Source organism: Adiantum capillus-veneris, chromosome 18, assembly GCF_014529385.1.
Source record: "Adiantum capillus-veneris isolate H3 chromosome 18, ASM1452938v2, whole genome shotgun sequence".
Taxonomy (NCBI): Eukaryota; Viridiplantae; Streptophyta; class Polypodiopsida; order Polypodiales; family Pteridaceae; genus Adiantum; species Adiantum capillus-veneris.
Genome location: NC_140948.1, coordinates 116,366,082 through 116,387,283, shown reverse-complemented (window position 1 = coordinate 116,387,283; position 21,202 = coordinate 116,366,082). Strand labels below are relative to the sequence as shown.

The following is a 21,202-nucleotide window of genomic DNA, read 5'->3' as shown; positions in this document are numbered from 1 at the left end:
ACAACAATCCATGCTGCATTTTTTGAAGAAAAAGTGACTCTCCCATTGATGGAACCATATTACCGGCCTATACAACGTAGAGGGCGGTACTATCTCAATTACTTGTTAACTTTACACAGAGCACTGAGAAGGAAAGGGAACACAATTGCGTCGAGCGACTAGAATGTCACTGCGCACACGAGACCGACACCCTCTAGGCCCTAGCGACTGGCGCCCCTTTCGGTATTTCTTTATTCAATTTAAGGTAGACGATCCGACCACTTAGTACAAGCTTTCACAAAGCTGTCCAAACCTGGCGAGGGCTGAAAACGCAGGTTTCCGACCTAATTTCGGCAGCATAACAGCGCAAAAACCCTTGTAGGTTAAAAGTACCTGTCTAGGGCGGATTCCCTCGCTATCTGGAAGCTTTTTGGTGAGCTGTCACAAAAATTCAGTGGGCTGTAATTCTTTGTTTTTCACTGCCGGGTGTCCAAAAGCCTGTACACGCATCCCAAGGCTGTCACGAGGCTTCCCTGGTGTTCCCCGGTAGTTTAGGTGCAAAACCTTAAACCTGCAGAAAAACATAGCAGGTTGTAATTCCCTGTTTCGGATCGTTTTTAGCGGAGCAAACACGCCTACACGCGTCCCAAGGACTCCCGCACACAATGGGACAGTTCCCTTTTGAATTGGACGAGTTTTCCTGTTCAGAAGGCTCTTGCCTTGGCAAACGCGCATAAACCCCCAGAACTGTACATATTCATCTGAGTAACCCAACTAGTGGGGCATTACCATATGTGCCAAAGGGGAAAGAGAGATGCACGATAGCAAGTCATCGCGCTACATGAGACAGAGGAGGAGGCAAGCTTTTCATTAAAGCTGTAGATCTGCACCCACTGTTCACACACACACTGTAGGTCACTTATGAGTAAAAATTCAGCCCCCTCTCTCTCTTGGGCGCCTCCTCTTGCTGAGGTCTCCTGCAGGCAGCTCTCCTCTTGCCAAGTGTCCAGTTTGCCCCTTTGAGTTAATTCTCTAGTTCCCACTGACTTATAAAGTTATAAGTGACTTTCCGAGTGGCCCAGACTTCATTTGGCGCACACAGGCTTCCATACTCATCAGAATTCAGTGCTAACTGGCCCAACCCTGTCCGACCTAGACTCCCGATGCGAGAAACCTATTCGGCCGCAGCCGTTTCACACTGGCCATGCAATGTCCACTTGCACCTTTTCAAGGGTTTCGAGGAAAACAAGTAAAAATATAAATAAATGAAAATATATAGTACTTATTTATGGAAGGCAACAAGAAAAATACACCTCTTGGTGACAGTAGTCGTTCAGTAGCTTCATACCGCAGACCGTTTGTCTCGAAGGAGTGCTCAGCGGCGCTGTTTGTTCTGTCTGTAACATTTATATGTGAGCATTTGTGTTGCATTGTGATGTGCCACCATTGAATATTCCTAATTGGATGAGATTACCTGGGTATGTAATTTTAGTGCATCAAGACACCCGTGGAAGATCAGTGCGCTCTGGGTGTGATGGCTAATTTTACTACGCCGGAATATCAAGAGTTCCGATCTGGACGAAAGGAGAAGCCAACCCCTTGATCAAAAGAGTCGAAAGGAGAAGTCAACTCCTTGATTAAAAGAGCCAAAAGGAGAAGCCAACTCTTTAACAAAAAAAGAGCAAACTGATTGTCCCTCGGAATGAGCCTCGGAATTTTTTTTGAGCTAACCCACGCCGAAGCGTGCATACTAGCCTGTCACGGACTCCAACCGGATGTGTGATGCAATTGAAGCCCTTTTCGGGTCCGCCCCTGTGGGGCCCCCCTTCTCACGGCGCTGGTGCACCCAAAAAGCCAATCCTCAAGAGGCTCCCTTCCCACGGTTTTGCTACCCCAAGCCATAAAGGGGTCATTCCCACAAGGGGCTCCTTCCCACTGTCGTTCCCCAAGGTTTTTTTTAGTGGCGCCTATTAAGTGTGCTATCCCACAAAGCTGTGCACACAAAGGGAACCTTGAGCACCTAGCCAAGGTCTCAAAACTCCAAATTTTTCAAAGCTTCAACAAGGGATTCCAAAGACGGCCATCAAACTAGCATCGAGCATTCAAAAGGGGATCACTCCACGTCGGCTTGGCTAGATATCAAAGCAAAGTCGAGAAGCATTATTTCTTTGTGAAGAGGGGCTTCACCTCGGTGAAGAGAAGCCATCATCCAAGAGTTTCGAACTCCCAAGTCTTGTTCTTTTTCTTTTTCCCTTGTGGACCGTCAATCCCTAATTGATATGTATCTAATGCCTTCACCTAAGAAGAACAACTGTAATGTTTTGTTTTGGTCCCATGGGTCATATCTGACCTTCGTGGACGATAATTCAATCTCTCTCTCTCTCTCTCTCTCTCTCTCTCTCTCTCTCTCTCTCTCCTTCCTTCTCCTTGCAATGAAATGAATTCAACCAAGCACAACAACTTCAAATGAAATTCAAATTTTTGTGCTCGTGTAAAGAGGCAGACACTGGCTAGGAGAGTCTCCTAAGCTAAGACCCCTCTATTAGCACAATGGGGGAAAAGGGAATAGAAAAGTACAACGGGGAGGGATTTCACACGTGGCAGACAAAATTAAGGGGTTACCTATTGAAAAAATGTTTATGGTCCCTCACAAGGTGGAAAGGTACGTAGTGTACGGCATGTTTTAGGTACATACGAAACGTTCTATCGTACTGAACCACCTCTCAGGTACGTAATAGGTACGTACCATTTGTAAAAAACCCATGTTTTAGTGAAAAACCCATAGTCTAAGTGCTATTGTTTGTGAAGTTCTTTGCAGAAACTTGCTCTTTGGAATTAGGAAATCGTTACGTGCAATAAGTTTTTAGTTGTAACCCTTGGCTATTAAGCTTTCAGACCACCCAAAAGCCCAAAACGGCTCGCGTTCCCATTTCCCACCTTATCGCTGCAATTTCGCCCAAATTTGCCATTACCACCGTACTGAACCGTACCGTACAGAACGGTTCCGTACGTACATACGGATGCAACCTTGGTCTGTCATCAGCACTGCCTTAGAGCAACAAGCCGAACCCGATGGAGTGCACACTAGGGCATCTACACTCATAGCAAGCGCGCAAAATTTGGCCAAGGACGAACAAGCATTAGGAATCATCATCACCTCCTTGCATGACAACTATGTGCATTTCATAGACGAATGTAAGCATGCACATGAAGCCTGGCATGTCCTAGAAAGCAATTCTGGGCCAGGGCCAAAAGAAGTAAAGTTAGTCTCAAAAGAAAACTTTACAAGATCATTATGGTTGAAGGGGAGGACATTGCTAGCCTAGTAAATAGGCTTAAGAGCATTGTCACGCAGCTCACTTACATCCAGGTCAAAGTACCAGAAGGCGACAAAGTGGCCGTACTATTAAGTGCACTTCCACCTTCCTATGACCACTTAGTCACAATTCTTGAAGAAAAAAGAACCGGCTCCACCTTTCCAAGATGTTATCAACTCAATCCAAGCAAAAGAAAGAAAGCAGAAAGATTCATTAACATCATCAGGAGGGGCTTTTGTCATGACATCCTCAAGGGAAAGTTATTCGCCATCGACATCATCAACTGGAAGAAAGTGTTATAAATGTGGAAGAATGGGACACGTAGCGAAAGACTGCTACACAAACAAACCTTGCAACAAATGCAGTAAGAAGGGACACCATGCTACTCAAATGGAGGCAGTAGCAATGGAGAAAGCAGCAGTAGTAGAAGCAACAACAGAAGCTACGAAGGAAAGAGACTTAGCAAAGGATTAGCTCACATGGTAGAAGATGAAGGTGAGAACAACCTTGTCTTCTATGACGACATACTTTGAACATGTAGCCTCTCTACTTGTAGGGGTAGACTTTTATCTTCCTGTGTGGATATTATCATTATGTGTGGATATTGCATCTTCAATATTTTGTCTTAGTCCAAATCCCAAGGGGTGGATTGTAAAGTGTGGGCTTTGTCCTAGAGTCTAAGTGACGAAGGGAAGAGGGGAAATTATTCCACATGTAATGGAGTCAAGGTGTAGAGCTACTTAAAGCTCAGTTTCATGAATAAACAACACAATTCAAGTTTGCACTATATGCTTGTCTATGGTGAGTCTGTGCTAAGCTAAGTCAATATTCAAGATTGTGTTTATGAGTCCAAGCTAATTCTATCTTGGAACTTCATTCACATTGAGAGCCACACCGAGATGCGGTTTGGTGGCGCGGATTCTGTTTTGTTTGACATTGGAGGATTGGAGGTAGCAGATACAGGCAAGACGGCGCAGACAGATTGGTTTGGCCTTTCCTCTTCCTAGAGGATCTTCACAGCGTAGACTTTTCAGTTTGGCTTTTCTACTTGTACAGGATGATTACAGTGCAGATGGCTTGGTTTGACCACACCTCTTCTCAGAGGTCCTTCATAGCGCAGACTGTTGAGTCTGGCTTTCCCTCATCCCGGATTACCCTACCTACTGATAGGACACCATCTGGTGGTGGTCCGTGTGGTCTATCGATGACTATTGCAGCTTACAGTAGCTTCTACAGTGCAAACTGTTTAGTCTGGGTTTCCTTGTTTCGAAGGGAGTTTACAATGCAAATTGCTACATCTGGCCTTCTTGGAGTTTTTCACATCTTAGCCACCTGGCCACACTGGATTACAGGTCCATGCATTGACAGGCACAGGCTTCCGGTCATCCTCATGACGGTTCTGGGCTTCCCCATTTTCTCAAGACGGTTTGACTACAGACACCACAGACCCTATTGGGCAAGACACCTCCAGGTCTATTGGCACTTCTTTCATGACAAGGAGTTGTTTTCACACTTAGTTCGGGACCTTCACGCAGTATCTTCACCTTGTATCGGCGGAGTACAGCAGTTTGCTACACTGCTCGTGACGGCATCTTTCCACGGAGATTAGCTGGCAGTCGAGACACCCCAGACTGCTCCTACACTCGTTGCTGCTTCACAGGTCTAGGGCATGTCTCCGGGTTGGCCACCCATAGTCTAGGTTGTACCTGGTCCGGTCGCCGGAGTTTGGGGCCGGCCACCCACTTTGTCCGGGCGCCCTTATGCATTTCCATATATCATTTTCTTGTTGGGTTGTGGGAGATTTTTCCAGGCATTGCCCTACCTCCCTTTGGGCACCTATTTATGGGGCCAGGGGGGTACCCAGTTCCACAGTCATAGACTCACATCATCTGATGTACCGACAGGTCTTGTGGTTGATGGTAGTCATGGGGGGAGTGATCGCCCCCTCCCCTCTTCACCATATCTTTCGTTTGTGGTCTACTCTCTCTCTCTCTCTCTCTCTCTCTATATATATATATATATATATTCTCTCTCTCTCTCTCTCTCTCTCTCTCTCTCTCTCTCTATATATATATATATATATATATATATATATATATATATATATATATATATATATATATATATATATATATATATATATAGAGAGAGAGAGAGAGAGAGAGAGAGAGAGAGAGAGAGCTTGTGCGCTAGGGCTTTTGCTTTGACATGGCTATATGCTTCCGCGGCGTTCATGCCTCTTGGTCGTGCTGCATATTTCAGCACCTCCTCGTTGTGCATCGCCTATGCCTCATCATCAGCCTTCAACAGCAGCAACCATTTTCTTTTCCGCCAGTCCCTTCTCCTTGCTGTTTCTTGCTTCTACGTAACCTGCACTGTCTTCTTGGTTTTTGCTTTTCTTTCTTTTTCTATTCGTAGGTTTTTCTTTGCTTTCGTGTTTGTTGTATGCCAGCCTGTTTCGACTGTGTGCGCCTTTTTTTTTTTCCGTCTGCTTGCTTGAGGTTTCCTGATCTGCATGTGTTTGTGTGGTTGTGTGTGAGATGGGGTGTGTGTGTATGTTGCCTGGTTACATGCTTCTGCTTGTTTTGCTATTTCTTTCCCTTATTTGGTGGATGCAGGCCATAGGCAAGGTTTGGAGGACGTTTGGGGGTGTGTGAGGAAGGATGGCTGTAGCCTTGTCTTCAACTTGTTATGTTGATGACTGCTAGGGTGGCTAGAAGCTACCTCTGTCCCAGATATTTGGTGCAAAGTATTTTTGTAGTGGTGATGCTGCTTCTGATGGGATGGGCCATTAGGTACAACCTTGGAGGCTTGAACGTGGAATTGGAGATTCCTTGATGGAGATTTTGGCCTTCTTGACAAAGTTTGGGTGGCCTGTTTCTGCTTTAGCTCTCTATTACCTTCTTCCCTTACTCTCCTGCTCCGAGATTTTAAGCAGCATCACCCACCTTTTGTAACTATGTATCATTGGTTGTTTTTCCCCTTAGGTTTTTGGTTGCTGAATAGCTTATAGGTTTTTTCACTGTCAGATTTATCATATTTTGTGTGCATATAGGCTAATGCAATGCCTTTGGGCCAGGACTTCGATTACGTAATACAAAAGGGTACCGAGCCCCCTTCTTTTGCACACACACACACACACAGACACAGAGAGAGAGAGAGAGAGAGAGAGAGAGAGAGAGAGAAGAGAGAGAGAGAGAGTGTCACGTGACACATCCAGCCCTATGTGTCCGTGGACAAGCTACAACATGATCAAGGTTCAGTCAGTCCAGTCAGTCTAGATTAGAAGCGATCTGGCACTTTTGTGAGTCTATTCGTAGACCGTGCATGCCCAGTCACTTAGTGTAGATGCATATCCTCTGGTTGCGCACAACATGATCTTCAGTATTCCCACCAGAATCCATCAGGGGATTCTTCCAGTGCATTTAGCCTATTTTACCTATTTTTGGCATTTTTCACTTATTAATTTAAGTGACTTTCCAACAAAAGTAGGTAGGGCAATTTGGGTAAGAAAATATATAAGCAAACTAGAGCTAGCACTATTTGGCAGAAGAGGCAACAGGAGCCAAGCTCAGCAGGCAACTTCTCAGCAAGACCAAGCCTTGGTGGATTCCCTCCAAGCAGCAGATCTCCCTTCCACTACGTTTTGCAAAGCATCTCAGTTTGGCGTTTCCATCTGCACCCTCGCCAGCAAGTCCCAGCAGATAGCGTTTTTGCATCAGATCTCCTCGCAGCATCCCACAGCACTTTGCGTTTTTGTCATCAGCATACCTAGTGTTTTTGGGAGCCCATGACTAGCGTTTTCAGCAAATACCACCCACAGCAATGCAGCAATTTTCAGCAATGAAATAGTTGCAGATTCAGCCCCTAAAGAGTAGCAGATTCAGGCCGATAAGACCATCAGTTTTCAGCCTAAAGAAACCTCAGTTTTCAGCCCTAAACCTGCAGATTTTCAGCGTCAAAGACCCACAGAAAACAGCCCCCAAATCAGCGTTTTTGGACTAGTAGCGTTTTTGGACAACAGTAGAAAGATTGCAGATTTCAGCCCTTAGGTCGACTTCGTCATCCCCGTCGTCATCGTCGACATAGCCTAGACTTGCATCAATCACTTGCATTTAGTTGTACCAGTTTATGCAATCATAAGTAGACCACTCTCGCCGACGAGAGTGGGGCCTTCGGAGGAGGGTTTTACATCTTTGGTGTCGTATCTCTCTTCTCTCTCTATCTCTCAGTCTCATACACTTGCACGCACAATGTCCATTCACTTTGTTTGTGATCATAATACTTTCTCATTAAGAACGGAAGGCTCTCCCTTCCATAAGAACAAAAGGAACCTTGAGCACAGTTGGGAGCACTCATCTTGAGCAAAGCGCAAACAATCATTCCGCTTCACCTAACAGAGACAGAGAGAGAGAGAGAGCACCTAACACACACACACACACACACACACAGAGAGAGAGAGAGAGAGAGAGAGAGAGAGAGAGAGAGAGAGAGAGAGAGAGAGAGAGAGAGAGAGAGAGAGAGAAGAAGAAGAAGAAGAAGAAGAAGAAGAAGAAGAAGAAGAGAGTTTTAACGTCGTAGGAAACTATCCCAAGAGACCTCAAAGATCTAGTTGACGAGGAGAGAGAAAGAAATGATATAAATGAAATGATATATTAATGTCTTCAAAAGGCCAAAATGACCTATGAGACCCATCCGTTACAAACTTGTGAATCTGGTATCGTGTCTTGAGTACAAAAAAAGAAATACTAAAATGAATCTAGCAGTGCTACTAGCTCGAACTGTGTGGGGTATGTATGATCCCTGATACAATGGGTGCCAAATACAAGAGAGATACAATGGGTGATGGATCCATCCTCATCTGTACTCTGGATGTCGAGATAGTATGGCTTGAATCCTTTGTTGTAGTCTCCGTGGATGTTGTGAAGCTCCTCTCCTCAGTCGTGGGCGTGTCGATCTCCCTAGTTCCAATCCTCGGTCAATGAGAGTGCCTCGGGTGTGTGTCTGAGCTGAGCTTTGCAGTGGTGGCTGCCCCTCGATCTGTCCAGTGTTTGGTGTGAAGAAATCAGTATATAGAGATTTGATTTGATTTGGTATTAACGTCCGCGGGGGGCCAGAAATGACCCATGGGACCTCAAAGTGATACATAGTCTCCCCTCACAGGGGTGTATGGTGTGGTGTGTGTTATTCTCTTTTTGTGTTCCTATGAGTGTCTTTTGATGCTCAAGTATGCGGGTGAGGTATGTGCCGAGAGCTGTAGGGGAGGGGTCTGTCTTGGATAATAGGTCCGCAAAGGTAGAGCATCCGCTTAGAAGTGGTTGAAAGTTAGCCCGGATGTGAGCGTATTCTGGGCATTCCAATGTCACATGTGCTTCATCTTCGGGAGCTTGCATTGTACATGATGTGCATATCCGTTTAGAAGCATCAATTTTCAGCCAGCCCTCTGTTTCTATTTTGAGCATATGTGACCTTGTGCGCATCAAAGAGATGGCTCTTCGTGCCATGTGGGGCATGGGTGTTCGTATGTGGGCCTGAGCTTCCATTGGGTTTGTGCTATAGCCTTTCCAATACTTTGTGTTGACATGCTTGCAATAGGATTCAAATTTCGAGCGGTGTTGCGTTGTCTTCCACTTGGTGTGGAGGCTATTTAGTAATGCAATTTCAAAATTCAGCATGTGTTCTCCTTCCTTGCCCTCCTCAATAAGCATGTCCACATATGCCTCTACATTCCATTTAGCGAACCATTTCTTAATGTCCTGTATGAGGCTCGATGACAGAAATTTGTTTTTTTTTGTCTTTTGTGGCACACATCCCGTTTCCCATGCAATGCGGGGGATTCGGGTAGTAGGCATCGCTTTGACCTTCATGATATACGTGTACATCTTTTGCAATGCTTTCATTTCTAGTGGTCTCTTGCCTGTCTCCAAGAGTAGCACGGAGTATGGTGTCGTCTTTTTGACCCCCATGTGTCGACATAGAAATTTTTTCTGAATTTTTTCAATTTCATTCCATGTGTGGGCTGAAATGCTTGCTCCCCATATTTCCACTCCGTAGAGGATGGCTTGCACTACGCATGTCTCAAAAATGGTCGCTTTTATCTCCCATCTTTTTATGCTCCTTTGTGTGCACATGTTTCCAAATTGATAGTACTTGGCATGGCCGATGTCAATTCTATTATGTGCGCATTGTCCCCAAGCATAGTTGCACGGGATGTCAATCCCCAAGCACTTGAAACTGTCGACTTTCTCAATTTGTTTCCCTTGATACATGAGGGGGGCGTGGATATCCATCTTACGAGTCTTTACAATCATGAACTTTGTTTTGCCTACATTGATTGATAGACCCACATTTTCACAAAAAGCATGTAACGCATCGACCAATTTCTGTAGAGCTGTAATGTCATGGGCGAAAAGAGCCACATCGTCTGCATAGATGAGCATGAGAAGTGTGAACATCCCGATGGCTGGTTCATCCCCTTCTAGTTGAGGGAGGAAGCTTTCTATTTGATCAATGCACAATCCAAAAAGAGTAGGGGAGAGAGGGCATCCTTGTTTGACCCCCATGTTGCTTGAGAAAGCTTTGGACAGCCCTTCGTGCGTTTTTAGTTGACATATGACTCTGTCATAGAGATGTGCTACCGCACTCCTGAGATACATCGGTACTTTTATGCATTCCATCCTTTTCCATATACCCATTCTCGGGACCTTGTCAAAGGCTTTGGTGAAATCTACAAAGCAACAGTATAATGTTTTTCCCTTTAGCCGACTCTCTTCCATTAATACCCTGAGTGAAACAAGGTGATCAATGGTGCTATGTTTTGGTCGAAAACTTGCTTGTTCTTTTGCTCGTTTTCCATTTGTCTCTGTCCATGTGCTTATGCTTTGTTCTAAGATGCTTCCCAAAAGCTTTGCCATGCAAGATCCAACCATAATGGTACGGTAGTTGGTAGGCTGATTTACGTCCCCTTTTTTGTAAAGTGCTTTGATCCAGTTCTTTTGCCAATCCTCGGGTAGCCCTTGAACAATGGCTTGGTTTAGCATTCTATGTATCCACTCTCTGGCTCTCATACCTGACCATTTGAGCATTTCTGAGTTCAAGTGTAGTATGTCCGGAGCTTTCCCATTTGCAAGTTTCTGTATGCCTTTTTTAACCGTTTCGGGATCAAAGTGGTCTTGGGCATGGAGATCGGTTTGCATGTGTGGCATTTCTTCCGCATTATTATGCACATATAGTTGTTCCACATACATGTACATGTCATTTGAGCTTATGGGCCCCATAATGTCATGTCTCCGTTCTTTTATTTTCAGCCATTCTTTTTTGGGATTTTTCTTGAAGTTGGCTATGGCTTGTGTCTCCGTGCGTAGCTCATAGTTTCTTCTTTTCCGCCTCTTGAGATTTGTGTAGTCTTTTGATAGAGTTTCCCATTCCGTGTTCGTCGTTGACAGTGCCCGCAATTGTTTTTTGACATACTTGCACTCTTCATCAAACCATGGGTTATGCGGTAGCCCTTTAACATGATTTCCTCGCCGATGCGTTTTTCCCATTGTTTGTTCCACGGCGTCACATAGAGCTTGTTTGAAAATTGGCCATGTTTGTGCGATGTGTGATGGTATGGGTACATGAGCAAGTGCATTGTCTAGATGTTCTGCATACCTTCTTTTCTTGTCCACTTGCATTTTGTATGTCCATGATCGGGCATGGGGCTGTTTTTGTGCTTTTTGAGTGGGAACTTGTAGCCTTACATGGATTGGGGTGTGGTCCGAATTGGGTGACCTCTTCCCAATTGTAAAATTACTTACAATATGGGATGCCTCATATGCAATCAATACATAATCAATAACACTCATGCCTTTGTTGGCCGTGTAGCATGTGCATTCTCCCGATTTTTCAAACTTACTTGTTCCATTGACGGCGATTAGTTGTAAGGATGTCATCATACTGAGCAATGCAATACCTTGCGGGTTTGTAATGAGATCTTTCGAACATCTCTCCCATGTGGGATCTAGTATCTCATTATGTTCAAGCATTGGAGGTGTCATGAGATCCACCATTTGCATTTGCACATGTGCTATGCGAGCATTCATGTCCCCAATAAGCATAATCATCCCTTCTTGTGCATAGGCATGGATATCGGCATACAAATCCTCGAAAGGGTAATTCTTCTCTACATTGAAGGCACCATAGAATGGTGACTCTCTATGGGGGATATAGCACCCGACAATGAACATAGGTTTAGGTTTTGTGTCAAACTTGATCCATATGTACGGGTTATGGGCATCTGTCTTGCAAATTGTGATCATTTTTCTGAGTTCCTCTCGGTATATCACTGCGACTCCTCCTTGTCCCCTCATTTTTGTACATGGCATCCGTAGGGAGTGTGTGACATATCCTTCAATGTGTGGTATTCTACATGCATCGTGTTCCCATGTTTCCAATAAAAAGAGAATGTCGGCTAGGACTTCCGTTAATCCTTCTCCTTTATGCCACGGGAAGCCTCTGCAATTCCAACTTGTCACGTGTAATTCCGTGAACCCATGGGTCTCGCATTGTCATTTTGTTTCCTCTTTTGCTTCCCCTTTCGTGTCCGCTTGGGCTGTTTTTTTGTTCATGCGAGATTCGTATGCTTCACGTCTGGTCTTTTGTTGGTTCGGTGTTCTATCTTCACTGATGTAAAGTGCGCTATCCTTTAAGTAGATGCGGGCGTTTTCGAGGATAATAGCCCTCTTGCGGGCATCCAGAAGTGTGCATACGATTGCCCAATTTGCTTCTGGTTTCTTCTTGCCTACTTGATGTGCACCATATACCACCACATCGTGCATTCCGAAGTTAGTGGAGATCATTTCCGTGATGTCTGTGTTCAAGGTAATGACCTTCTCGTTGTCGGATTTGGGGATACCCCGTATCACGATGTTCATTTTTCTTTTCTCTTGTTCGGTGTATTCTTTGTTATCCTCATTAGCATACATGTCTCTGTTCATTGAGGAAGTCTGAGGCATTGGTGTGTTTGTCAGTGCATCTTTCCAAGAGCCCACATTTTCAGATACATTCATTTGCGCAATCTTTTCATCATGTGTGGCTAGCGTGTCTTGCATTGTAGTTGTGTGCTTATCAAGAGCACCTTGGAGCTCCTGCATCTTCTCCTCTTGGTGACGGACTCGTAGGTCTTGCATTTGAAGCTTGTGTTCCAATTCTTGGTTTTTTAGAGCTAGGTCTTTGATTTCATCACTCTGCTTCATGATGGTGGTGTGCATTGAGGAGATGAGTCCCCATATGTCTCGTAATGAGCATGGTGGCGTATTCCCTTCCATGATGTCCGGTTTCGGGGGGGTTGTTTGCTGTATTGGTTTGGGTCCCATGGTGCGTGTAGGTGAGGACCTGACAGAGAGGCCGCTTCTAGAAATTCGCAGGTTCACAGTGTCATTCATGTGGCCATGGTGTGCCGATAGCCAATGCACAGAGAGGAGAGAGAGAGAGAGAGAGAGAGAGAGAGAGAGAGAGAGAGAGAGAGAGAGAGGGAGAAGCAGCACTAAAGAGGGAAGGGGGGGGGGGGGGGGGCGATAGGCGATAGAGTTATAATGCCGAAAATGTAAGAGTAAAGAGTTCAGGCGATAGAGTTAAAAAGGGGGGCGATAGAGTTAAGATGTAAAAAAATGTAAAAAGGTAAAGGTTTTAGACGAGTGGGGCAACGCGATAGAGAGAGGGGGGGGGGGGGCCTATCGCGATAGAGTAAAGAGTTCAGGCGATAGAGTTAAAAAGGGGGGCGATAGAGTTAAGATGTAAAAAAATGTAAAAAGGTAAAGGTTTTAGACGAGTGGGGCAACGCGATAGAGAGAGGGGGGGCGGGGGGCCTATCGCGATGGAGCGGGGGGCAGCGTGCGAGGCAGGGGTTGCGGGTGCGGGTGCGTGAAGGCAGGGGGTGCGAGGCGGCAGAGCGGTGCTGAGGGGGCTGCGTGTAACAGCGCGCAGGCAGCAGCAGAGCGCGTGAGGGTAGCAGAGCGTGCAGGCATTATCAGGGCGCGCGAGGGCAGCAGGGCACACAGGCAGCAGGGTGGAGGTCGGTGTTGTAGAGAGCCGCCATTACGCGAGAGAGAGAGAGAGAGAGAGAGAGAGAGAGAGAGAGAGAGAGAGAGAGAGAGAGAGAGAGAGAGAGAGAGAGAGAGAAATGAAATGAAATGAAATGATATATTAACGTCTTCAAAAGGCCAAAATGACCTATGAGACCATCAGATACAAAGTGGTGAATCTAATACAATGTCTGAAGTACAAGTACAAAAAGTAGTACTGAATGTAAGAATGAAAACTGAAATTGAAGTGTGAAATGTGAAAATGTAGAATAGGCCCTCAATGACAATCTGGGTGTCGTGTTAGAATGCCTCTGATCCTCTCCTGGAGTCTCCGCCGATGGAGTGTGCTCTTGTGTCTCGGTCGTGGTCGTCTAGATCTCCCGAGCTCAGTCGCCCTGTCAATGAGGGTGCCTCTGGTATGAATGCGGGTACAACCCTGTGCTGGTGGTTGGTCTCCTGGCTCCCTCAATCCAAAGAGGTCTGAGATCCGTCTCTGTGACTGTCGTACTCCATGTCTCCTCAGCATACTATCTCTATGTCGGTGTAGCTCAAGTAGATATAAGCCAAGGCATCTCTGATCCTGATACCACATGACACTATCTAGGGGTTCAAAACCCTCCTTGAATAAGCAATGGAAGCGCCCTTGTATCTCATAATACACAGTTTAGTGGCATATGTAGTGTAGCTCTGTCTCTGGCTCTCTACCGCATAGTTGGCATATCCTAGACTCCGGTGGTATCCCTCTGAATCTACCCGTCGCAATCTCCAGTTGGTGTGAGGATGTGCGAATCTGACCAATAGCACATCGCAGACCATGAGACAAATGAGTGTCCATGTAGCTCGGACGAGTCACAAACCCATCTCCCGAAAGTTGGAGAAGATGCTCTTTGTAGAAAGCCATCTTCGTGCCCAACTCCTGCATTGGCTCTACCCATGTCCTCCTGGTGTCCAACTGTATAAGATCCTGACGAATGAGTCTAGTGATCTCCGTCCGTGTGACTGGCAGGGAGGGTGCCTCTAGGGAATACTGAAATGGAGGCAATCTATCCATGCTGAGACCATGCCTCTGAACCCATGAGGTCATCTGCGCATACCAAGTTCCAACATGATGCCCTGCATCGCTAACTGTCTAGAGGACTCAAGAGCCAATCTAGTGTATCTGCCTCTATGTGTATCCCATAGACTGTGCATAAAGGACACTGATCTGGTAAGAGCCTCAATCTCTATAGGGGGGGGCGGCTACCTCTGCTCGAATAATCGCATGTGGTACGGAGGCCTTGGCTCTAATCATCCGGGATATCATAAATACCAAGGGTCTCTCCATGTTCCTCCAACTGTCATGATTCACAGATGGTCCCCAAACCTGGACCCCATAAAGCATAGCTGAAGCAACCAAAGTATCAAAGAGCCATAGCTTTGTTCGTGGTTCTTGAAACTGAACCTGCGAACACATCCTCTCTAGCCCTCCTAATGCCGCATAGGCTTTGGACAGTCTAGTCTCTGCTGCTCTCCTCAGAGTAAACCTCGGTCCCGTGAATACCACCCCTAGATATGTATATTCATCTGTGTACTCCACAGTGTCCTGACCATATACGAGTGTAGGTGCCGATCTCTTGACCCACCGTGGTGTGGTGTTAAACACCATAACCTTGGTTTTACCAGGTTCATAGACAGTCCACTATCCTCTGCAAAGTTGTGCAATGCATCCAACTGTCTCTGCATGCCCTCTGGCGACTCTGATATCAACACAATATCATCAGCATATAATAATAAAGGGATCCATGTCCCTGCTAGCTGAGCGCCTCTGTCACCCTCTCTGTCAATGTAGTTAGAGACCTCATCTACATACATACCAAAAAGTGTAGGGGACAAAGGACACCCCTGTTTCACTCCAACAATGGAATGAACAATGTCAGAAGTCCCCTCAAGAGTGCGTACCTGGCCAGTCACTGAGCCGTATAAAGCCATGATCCCCCATATGATCTCTGTGGGTACTCCCAACTTCAGTAGCCTGTGCATCAATCTGGCCCTCGGCACTGTGTCAAAGGCTTTGTGGAAGTCCACAAAGCAACAATACATCCATCTCCCATGTGCCCGACCCTCCTCAATAATGGCTCTGAGTGTAAGCATATGGTCCAAAGTGGAGAAACCCCTCCTGAATCCAGCCTGTCCTGCTGCTCGTATGCCCTCATTTTCTGCCCATTTACTCAGTTGTTGTTCAAGAATGGATGCATACAACCGTGCCAATGTGTGCCCTATCATAATAGTACGGTAGTTCCCTGGCACCGTGGGGTTCCCTTCCTTGAAGAGAGGTACAATAGTAGATAATCTCCAGGACTCGGGTAGTCCCTCACACATGACACGGTTAAATAACCGCGCAAGAACCTCTGACAGTAAATCTCTAGCATGTATCAAGTGCTCTGCCACCAAACCATCATGATCATATGCTCCCCTAGTCCTCATCCTGTCAATGGCGTTCTTCACCATCTCAGTGGTAAAAAAGGTACTAGTGGCTGGACATGGCTCTAGAGGGTCTGGTAATGGTGGTTGCCCAGGTACTGTATATAATGATGCTGCATGCTGACCCCAAATCTCGGGAGGAGGTGAGTGCTCATGGAAGAGATGCGAGGCCTCACCTGAATCTCGACTCAAAAAGAGCTGATACAAATCACGTTCCATGGGCTAAAAAGACCCGCTTCTTCCGTCGCACTAAACGCCGAAGGGCAATTAGAGACTGTCTATATGTAATTACTCCCAAGTATAAGCTTGCTCTGAATTTGAACTCTCATCTCTCTGCACTCCTCATCATACCAACTATTCTGAGGCATGTTCCCAGAACGTCTTCTTTGATCTGGTTGAGTGTGTGGATATGCCTTTGCTGCTGCCCCATGCAAGATCTCCGTCAATAAAGTAGTGATCTCCTCCACGGTATATATAGGCTCGGCTGCCCACATCCGTCTGTAGATCTCCTCCACATAAACTGAGTCCATCTCTGGTGTAAAAGTATACCATGTGTGTGCAATCCTCCGTGGTGTCTGAGAGGCACTATACTGGAAAGAGACTGAAAAAGTCAGGAGAGCATGGTCCACTGCTACTCCAACAGGTCTAGGACCCACAATGAGATCCTGAATATTAGAGATGAAGCTCGGTGAAGTCATGACATAGTCCACTGTACTGGCCCCATGTCTGTGTGGAAAGCATGTGAATCCCCCAGGCGAAGGAAAAATCTCTAGACCATTAAGTATGGCCAAACCCTGCGTAGTCGTCATCTCCATGAGATATCTCCCATACTCTGTGTGCTCTCTATCCTGTGAGTGTCTGTCAAGCCCCATCTCCGATATACCCATCTCTCTAAGCATCTCCTCCGAGGTATCATAAAATCCCGTTTGGGATTTGGCCGTCCTGGCATTAAAGTCTCCCAAAAGAATGATATCTCCATCTCTAAAAACTCCCATATGTCATCATCAAGTATAGAGAAGGGGGATTGCCGTCTAGGTGAGGTATAGACTAATGTACTAGGGGGAAAGTAACATATAGCAATGTATAAGAATCTGCATGTCTCAACTCTCAGTCTCACCCACATGTATCTCGCCTGGTCATCTCTCCGGACAATCTGTAATAGCGGCTGCAACTCCTCCTTGAATAAGACTGCTACCCCTCCTGAACCTCGACTCCCATGCTGGGATCTAGCGTCTGGCCGACAAGCTGTCTCCCATAAGTGGTTACCAGTCACACTTGGCATCAACTGTCCAGATTTCTGATGTGTCTCTGAGTAAAAGACAATGTCTCTATCTCTAAAGCTATCCTCAAAGGCACCCACATCCAGCCTATATGATCCATTACAATTCCATACCGCCATCTGGAGTGTGGTCCCATATGTCTCGCACCGTCATGTTGTGCGTCTTTCCAAAACCACTACTTTCCCTCCTCTATAAAAGGCAATTTTTCCCTTCTCCCTTGCTGCCTTGATCTCTGGCATCAACTCTTGCATATGTGCTATTTGTGCTAAAGTAAGGTCATCCCCCATAAATATTCCAGTTTTCTCAAGTGGTGGTCTCTTCTTTAGGAATTCCTTCCTTGTTTCCAAAGTCGGGAAACGCAAAATAAGTGCTCTCTCTTTGACGTTTCCCTTATCATCCACTCCCTTCTTTCCTACTCTCTAAGCACCTGTGTGCATAGGTTTCGGGATGCCCATGCGCTGCAAGAGTTCCTTCACTTCGTCTTCTACATTTTCGGTGTCTTTGATACCCGTAATCGCACATGGAGGGCTCTAGTCCTCCTCATCTGTTCCTCCTCAATGGTCATATTGATGATGGTAGAAGTCTGTGCGGCTTCTGGCATCCGGGCCTTCCCTTTCTTTGCACCTTCAATCCATTTTTCTGCTTCGTCAACTTCCTCCTGTGTTTTAAAAAGGCGCTCCGCCCATGAGGAAGCCTCTTTCGAGTTTTGTTCTTCCCCCTTCGCGCAGAGTTTTCACCTTCTCCTTAATTTCTTCGAGCTCCTTCAGCATCGAGGGCTGATTTCCCCCCTCCATTTTGGGCATAGATTTGCAAGCTGCAAGTTCCCCTTTAAGTTCTTCGATCACTGCATCTTTATCCTTCATGCACTTTTCCATAGTGGTTTTCCAAGATTCAAAGCTTGCAATTGCCACATCCAACTTTTTCTGCATACATTCCATTACATTCACTTCTGCCCGCATTAGAGCCTGCATCTCCCCTTTCACAGATAGATACATCTCATCATGCTTATCAAGCATCGCTTTATCCAATTCTTTCCTCATATCTGCATACATAGAATTCTTATAATTATCCGCGTTTGCGTACATCTCTTTCTTGATGTCATCTCTCATAAAGCTGAGCTCCGATTTAATCATCACTTGAACCCTCTCCATCATTAAATCATCTTGGACTCTGACGGTTTTACCTGCCCGTAGAGAGCTTGGCGAGAGTATACTATCTGTGTTCCTCCGCTTGAATGTTGCTTTCATTTTTTGTGGGGTGGTGAAACCACTTGCATCACCATCCTCGACTGGTTGGTCCATCCGAGAGAGAAAAATATAGCGAGCACTGAGTCAAGCCCTCACCAGCTGCCACTGGTGTTGATGTGACAGAGCAATGTAAGTTGCTGCACCTCGCCCTCGTCAGACGACCTGCTCGCCCTCGCCCTCGCCCTCGCCCTCGCCCTCGCCAGACAACCTGCTCACCCTCCTCTTCGTCTAGGCCGTTCACCCGTGTCTAGGCTGCTCGCCCTCGCCTTCGTCTAGGCTGCTCGCCTTCGTCTCAGGCCGCTTGTCCTCGTCTAGGCTTTTGCCCTCGCCCTCATCTAGGCTGCTCGCCTTTTTCCTCGTCTCAGGCTGCTCGCCCTCGTCTCAGGCTCGCCCCTGTCTCAGGCTGCTCGCCCTCGCCTCAGGTTCGTCTTTGTCTCAGGAGAGGTCGTCCTCGTCTCAAGCTGCTCGCCCTTGCCTCAGGCTCACCTTTGTCTCAGGAGTGGTCGCCCTCGTCTCAGGCTGCTCACCTTCGCCTCAGGCTTGCCTTTGTCTCAGGAGAGCTCGCCCTCGTCTCAGGCTGCTCGCCCTCGACCTCGCCTCAGCCTGCTCGTCCTCGCCTCAGCCTGCTCGCCCTCGCCTCAGACTCCTGCTCGCCCCCGTCTCAGCCTGCTCGCCCTCGCCTGAGAGAGAGAGAGAGAGAGAGAGAGAGAGAGAGAGAGAGAGAGTTTTCGGCTTCTTGCAGGTATTTGCATTAAGAGAGGCTGGAGAAAATGCTGAAGGAGCTACAGCTTACGTGAGCTTGGAGCCATGTAATCATTATGGCAGGACACCACCATGCACAACTGCATTGATTAAAGCTTGTGTTAGTAAAGTGGTAGTGGGAATGCTTGATCCAAACCCTATTGTTTCTGGAAAAGGGGTAGAAACTTTGAAAAAAGCTGGTATAGAAGTTGTGCCGGGGGTGGAAACTCCTATATGTGAAGCTCTAAACGAGGCCTATATTTATCGGATGCTTGAGAAAAAACCTTTTGTAAGTCTAAGGTGTGCAATACTATCTGGTGCTAATAATTGCTCGAATTATTTCCTTTGAAGGTTCTTACTCCTTATTCAGCTTATTTTTGCAAATTTCTAACTCATTGCAGGTTTTCAGTGTCACTTGATGGTGGGTTCATAGAATCGAGTTCAGTTGACTGCAGTGCTGGTAGCTACTTTTCAAAGTTGTTACAGGAAACTGATGCAGTGATTGTTCATGACTCAGCGCTTTCGGACAATCCAGTGCTACTCTCTGCAGAAACTGGATCAAAGCAGCCCCTTCGAATTGTCCTATCACATGATTTGAAACTGCCCCTTGCATCCAGCATATTCGACACAACATCTGCACCTACCTTGGTAATCGCAAGCGAGCAAGCAGTGGTGCTCGATTTAGAGGCTAGCAGCAGGACAGGTAGCCAATCCATGGAATCTCTGTTGCGTGAGAGAGGCATTGAAGTGATGGTGTTACAAGAACTCAGCTTGATGTCAGTGCTAGATGTCTGCTATGAACGTGGATTTTGTTCAGTGTTGCTGGACTCGCGTGGTCGTGATCCATTGGGCCTACACAATCCTCTGGGCAAGCTTGCTGTGGAAGAGAGAGTGGTGCAGAAGGTGATTGTAGATGTATTCCCCACAGTAACTGGCCACAATAGAGCTGGTCCAGGCTTTGTAATTGATGGAGGTGCCTTGCCTGTAGAGCGAGTAAGGTCAAGAATGTCAGGATCTCATGTCATTATTGAAGGCTATTTGCCAAGGTGATAGCATTAGGATTTGTGTATTATATGCATCTTAAACTTGGTCTGCTAGCGAAGAGCTGTCATAAGAGTTCTGCCGTTGATGATTGGTTGTTCCGGGAGAAGGTGATAATGTAATTTACTTGTATGGTTCAGTTTATGAAGGATTTCTAACGTTGGTTCCTTGCTAGTCTTTGGTCTTATTTCCCAAGGCCAGCTTTAAGCTTGGGGTATTCACTAAGGGTTACCGTATGGTATCACGTGAGTGTACAATAGGGGGGTTTTGTAAAGCAAAAAAGACAGATTTTACAAATGGAGTCTTGTATACAGGGGCACACATGTGTGGTCTCCTTGATACTACAAGTGAATCCCCCCAGTTTTAAGGTGGTGGTGTTTATAATTCATACCAAAATTTGATCTTAAGGTAACCACATTGCTAAGTCTTGTTACCAAAGGAGTACAATAAAGCATAGGTAGTAGATTCCTTGTGCGTTTGGTATCAAGACTATTAATTTTAGTCACGGAAAAGGTTTGCTGTATGGCATAGGGGTGCACTTCCCTTGGAGGTCAACCACCCTAGTATTGTCCTTTCACATGCTTGCCTAATTGCGAGTCAAGCCATCTAGACCGGAAACCTTAAGGTGCTAGTAGGGACCTTTGATCTAGCCAATTTATGCAAGCCATACACCTACACCACTCATACATCATGGGTTGGGCTTGGCTTAGCATTTGGTTCTACAGCGAGAGTTTAAGCATTAAATTTGTGGTGGTTGTCATGATAGTAAGAATGTATTATTAATTAATTTTTAATGTATTGGATTTTAGTTATATAGTTTCATGTTAACTTTATCATTGTGGCAATCACGAAAGGATTATAAGTTTGTGATTGGTCCATGCTACTTAGTGTCATATTATGAAACCTTGTTTTTTTCTTCTTGTAAGAGGTTATTGAAATCATCATCTTGTCTTCAATTGAAAGATGAGAGGGTGTCTCAAATGACTCAAAAAAACCTTAGTTGAGGGCTACAAAGTCATTGGCATGGGACAAGTAGTTGGGCTTGAGTTGACATTGGGCGTACTGTAGCTTGG

The 21,202-nt window shown here is 46.0% G+C and overlaps 1 protein-coding gene across 1 annotated transcript in view; it reads left to right on the top strand.

Moving 5' to 3' along the window:
- Nucleotides 1–20,296, top strand: part of LOC147436260 (Cytidine/deoxycytidylate deaminase family protein) — a 51,424-nt gene extending 31,128 nt beyond the window's left edge. The window contains exons 2-3 of the mRNA XM_086489189.1: nucleotides 19,090–19,388; nucleotides 19,490–20,296. Coding sequence (XP_086345315.1) covers nucleotides 19,090–19,388; nucleotides 19,490–20,138 — 948 coding nt within the window. The 3' untranslated portion in view covers nucleotides 20,139–20,296. The remainder of the gene's footprint in view (nucleotides 1–19,089; nucleotides 19,389–19,489) is intronic.
- The last annotated feature ends 906 nt before the right edge of the window (nucleotides 20,297–21,202 follow it).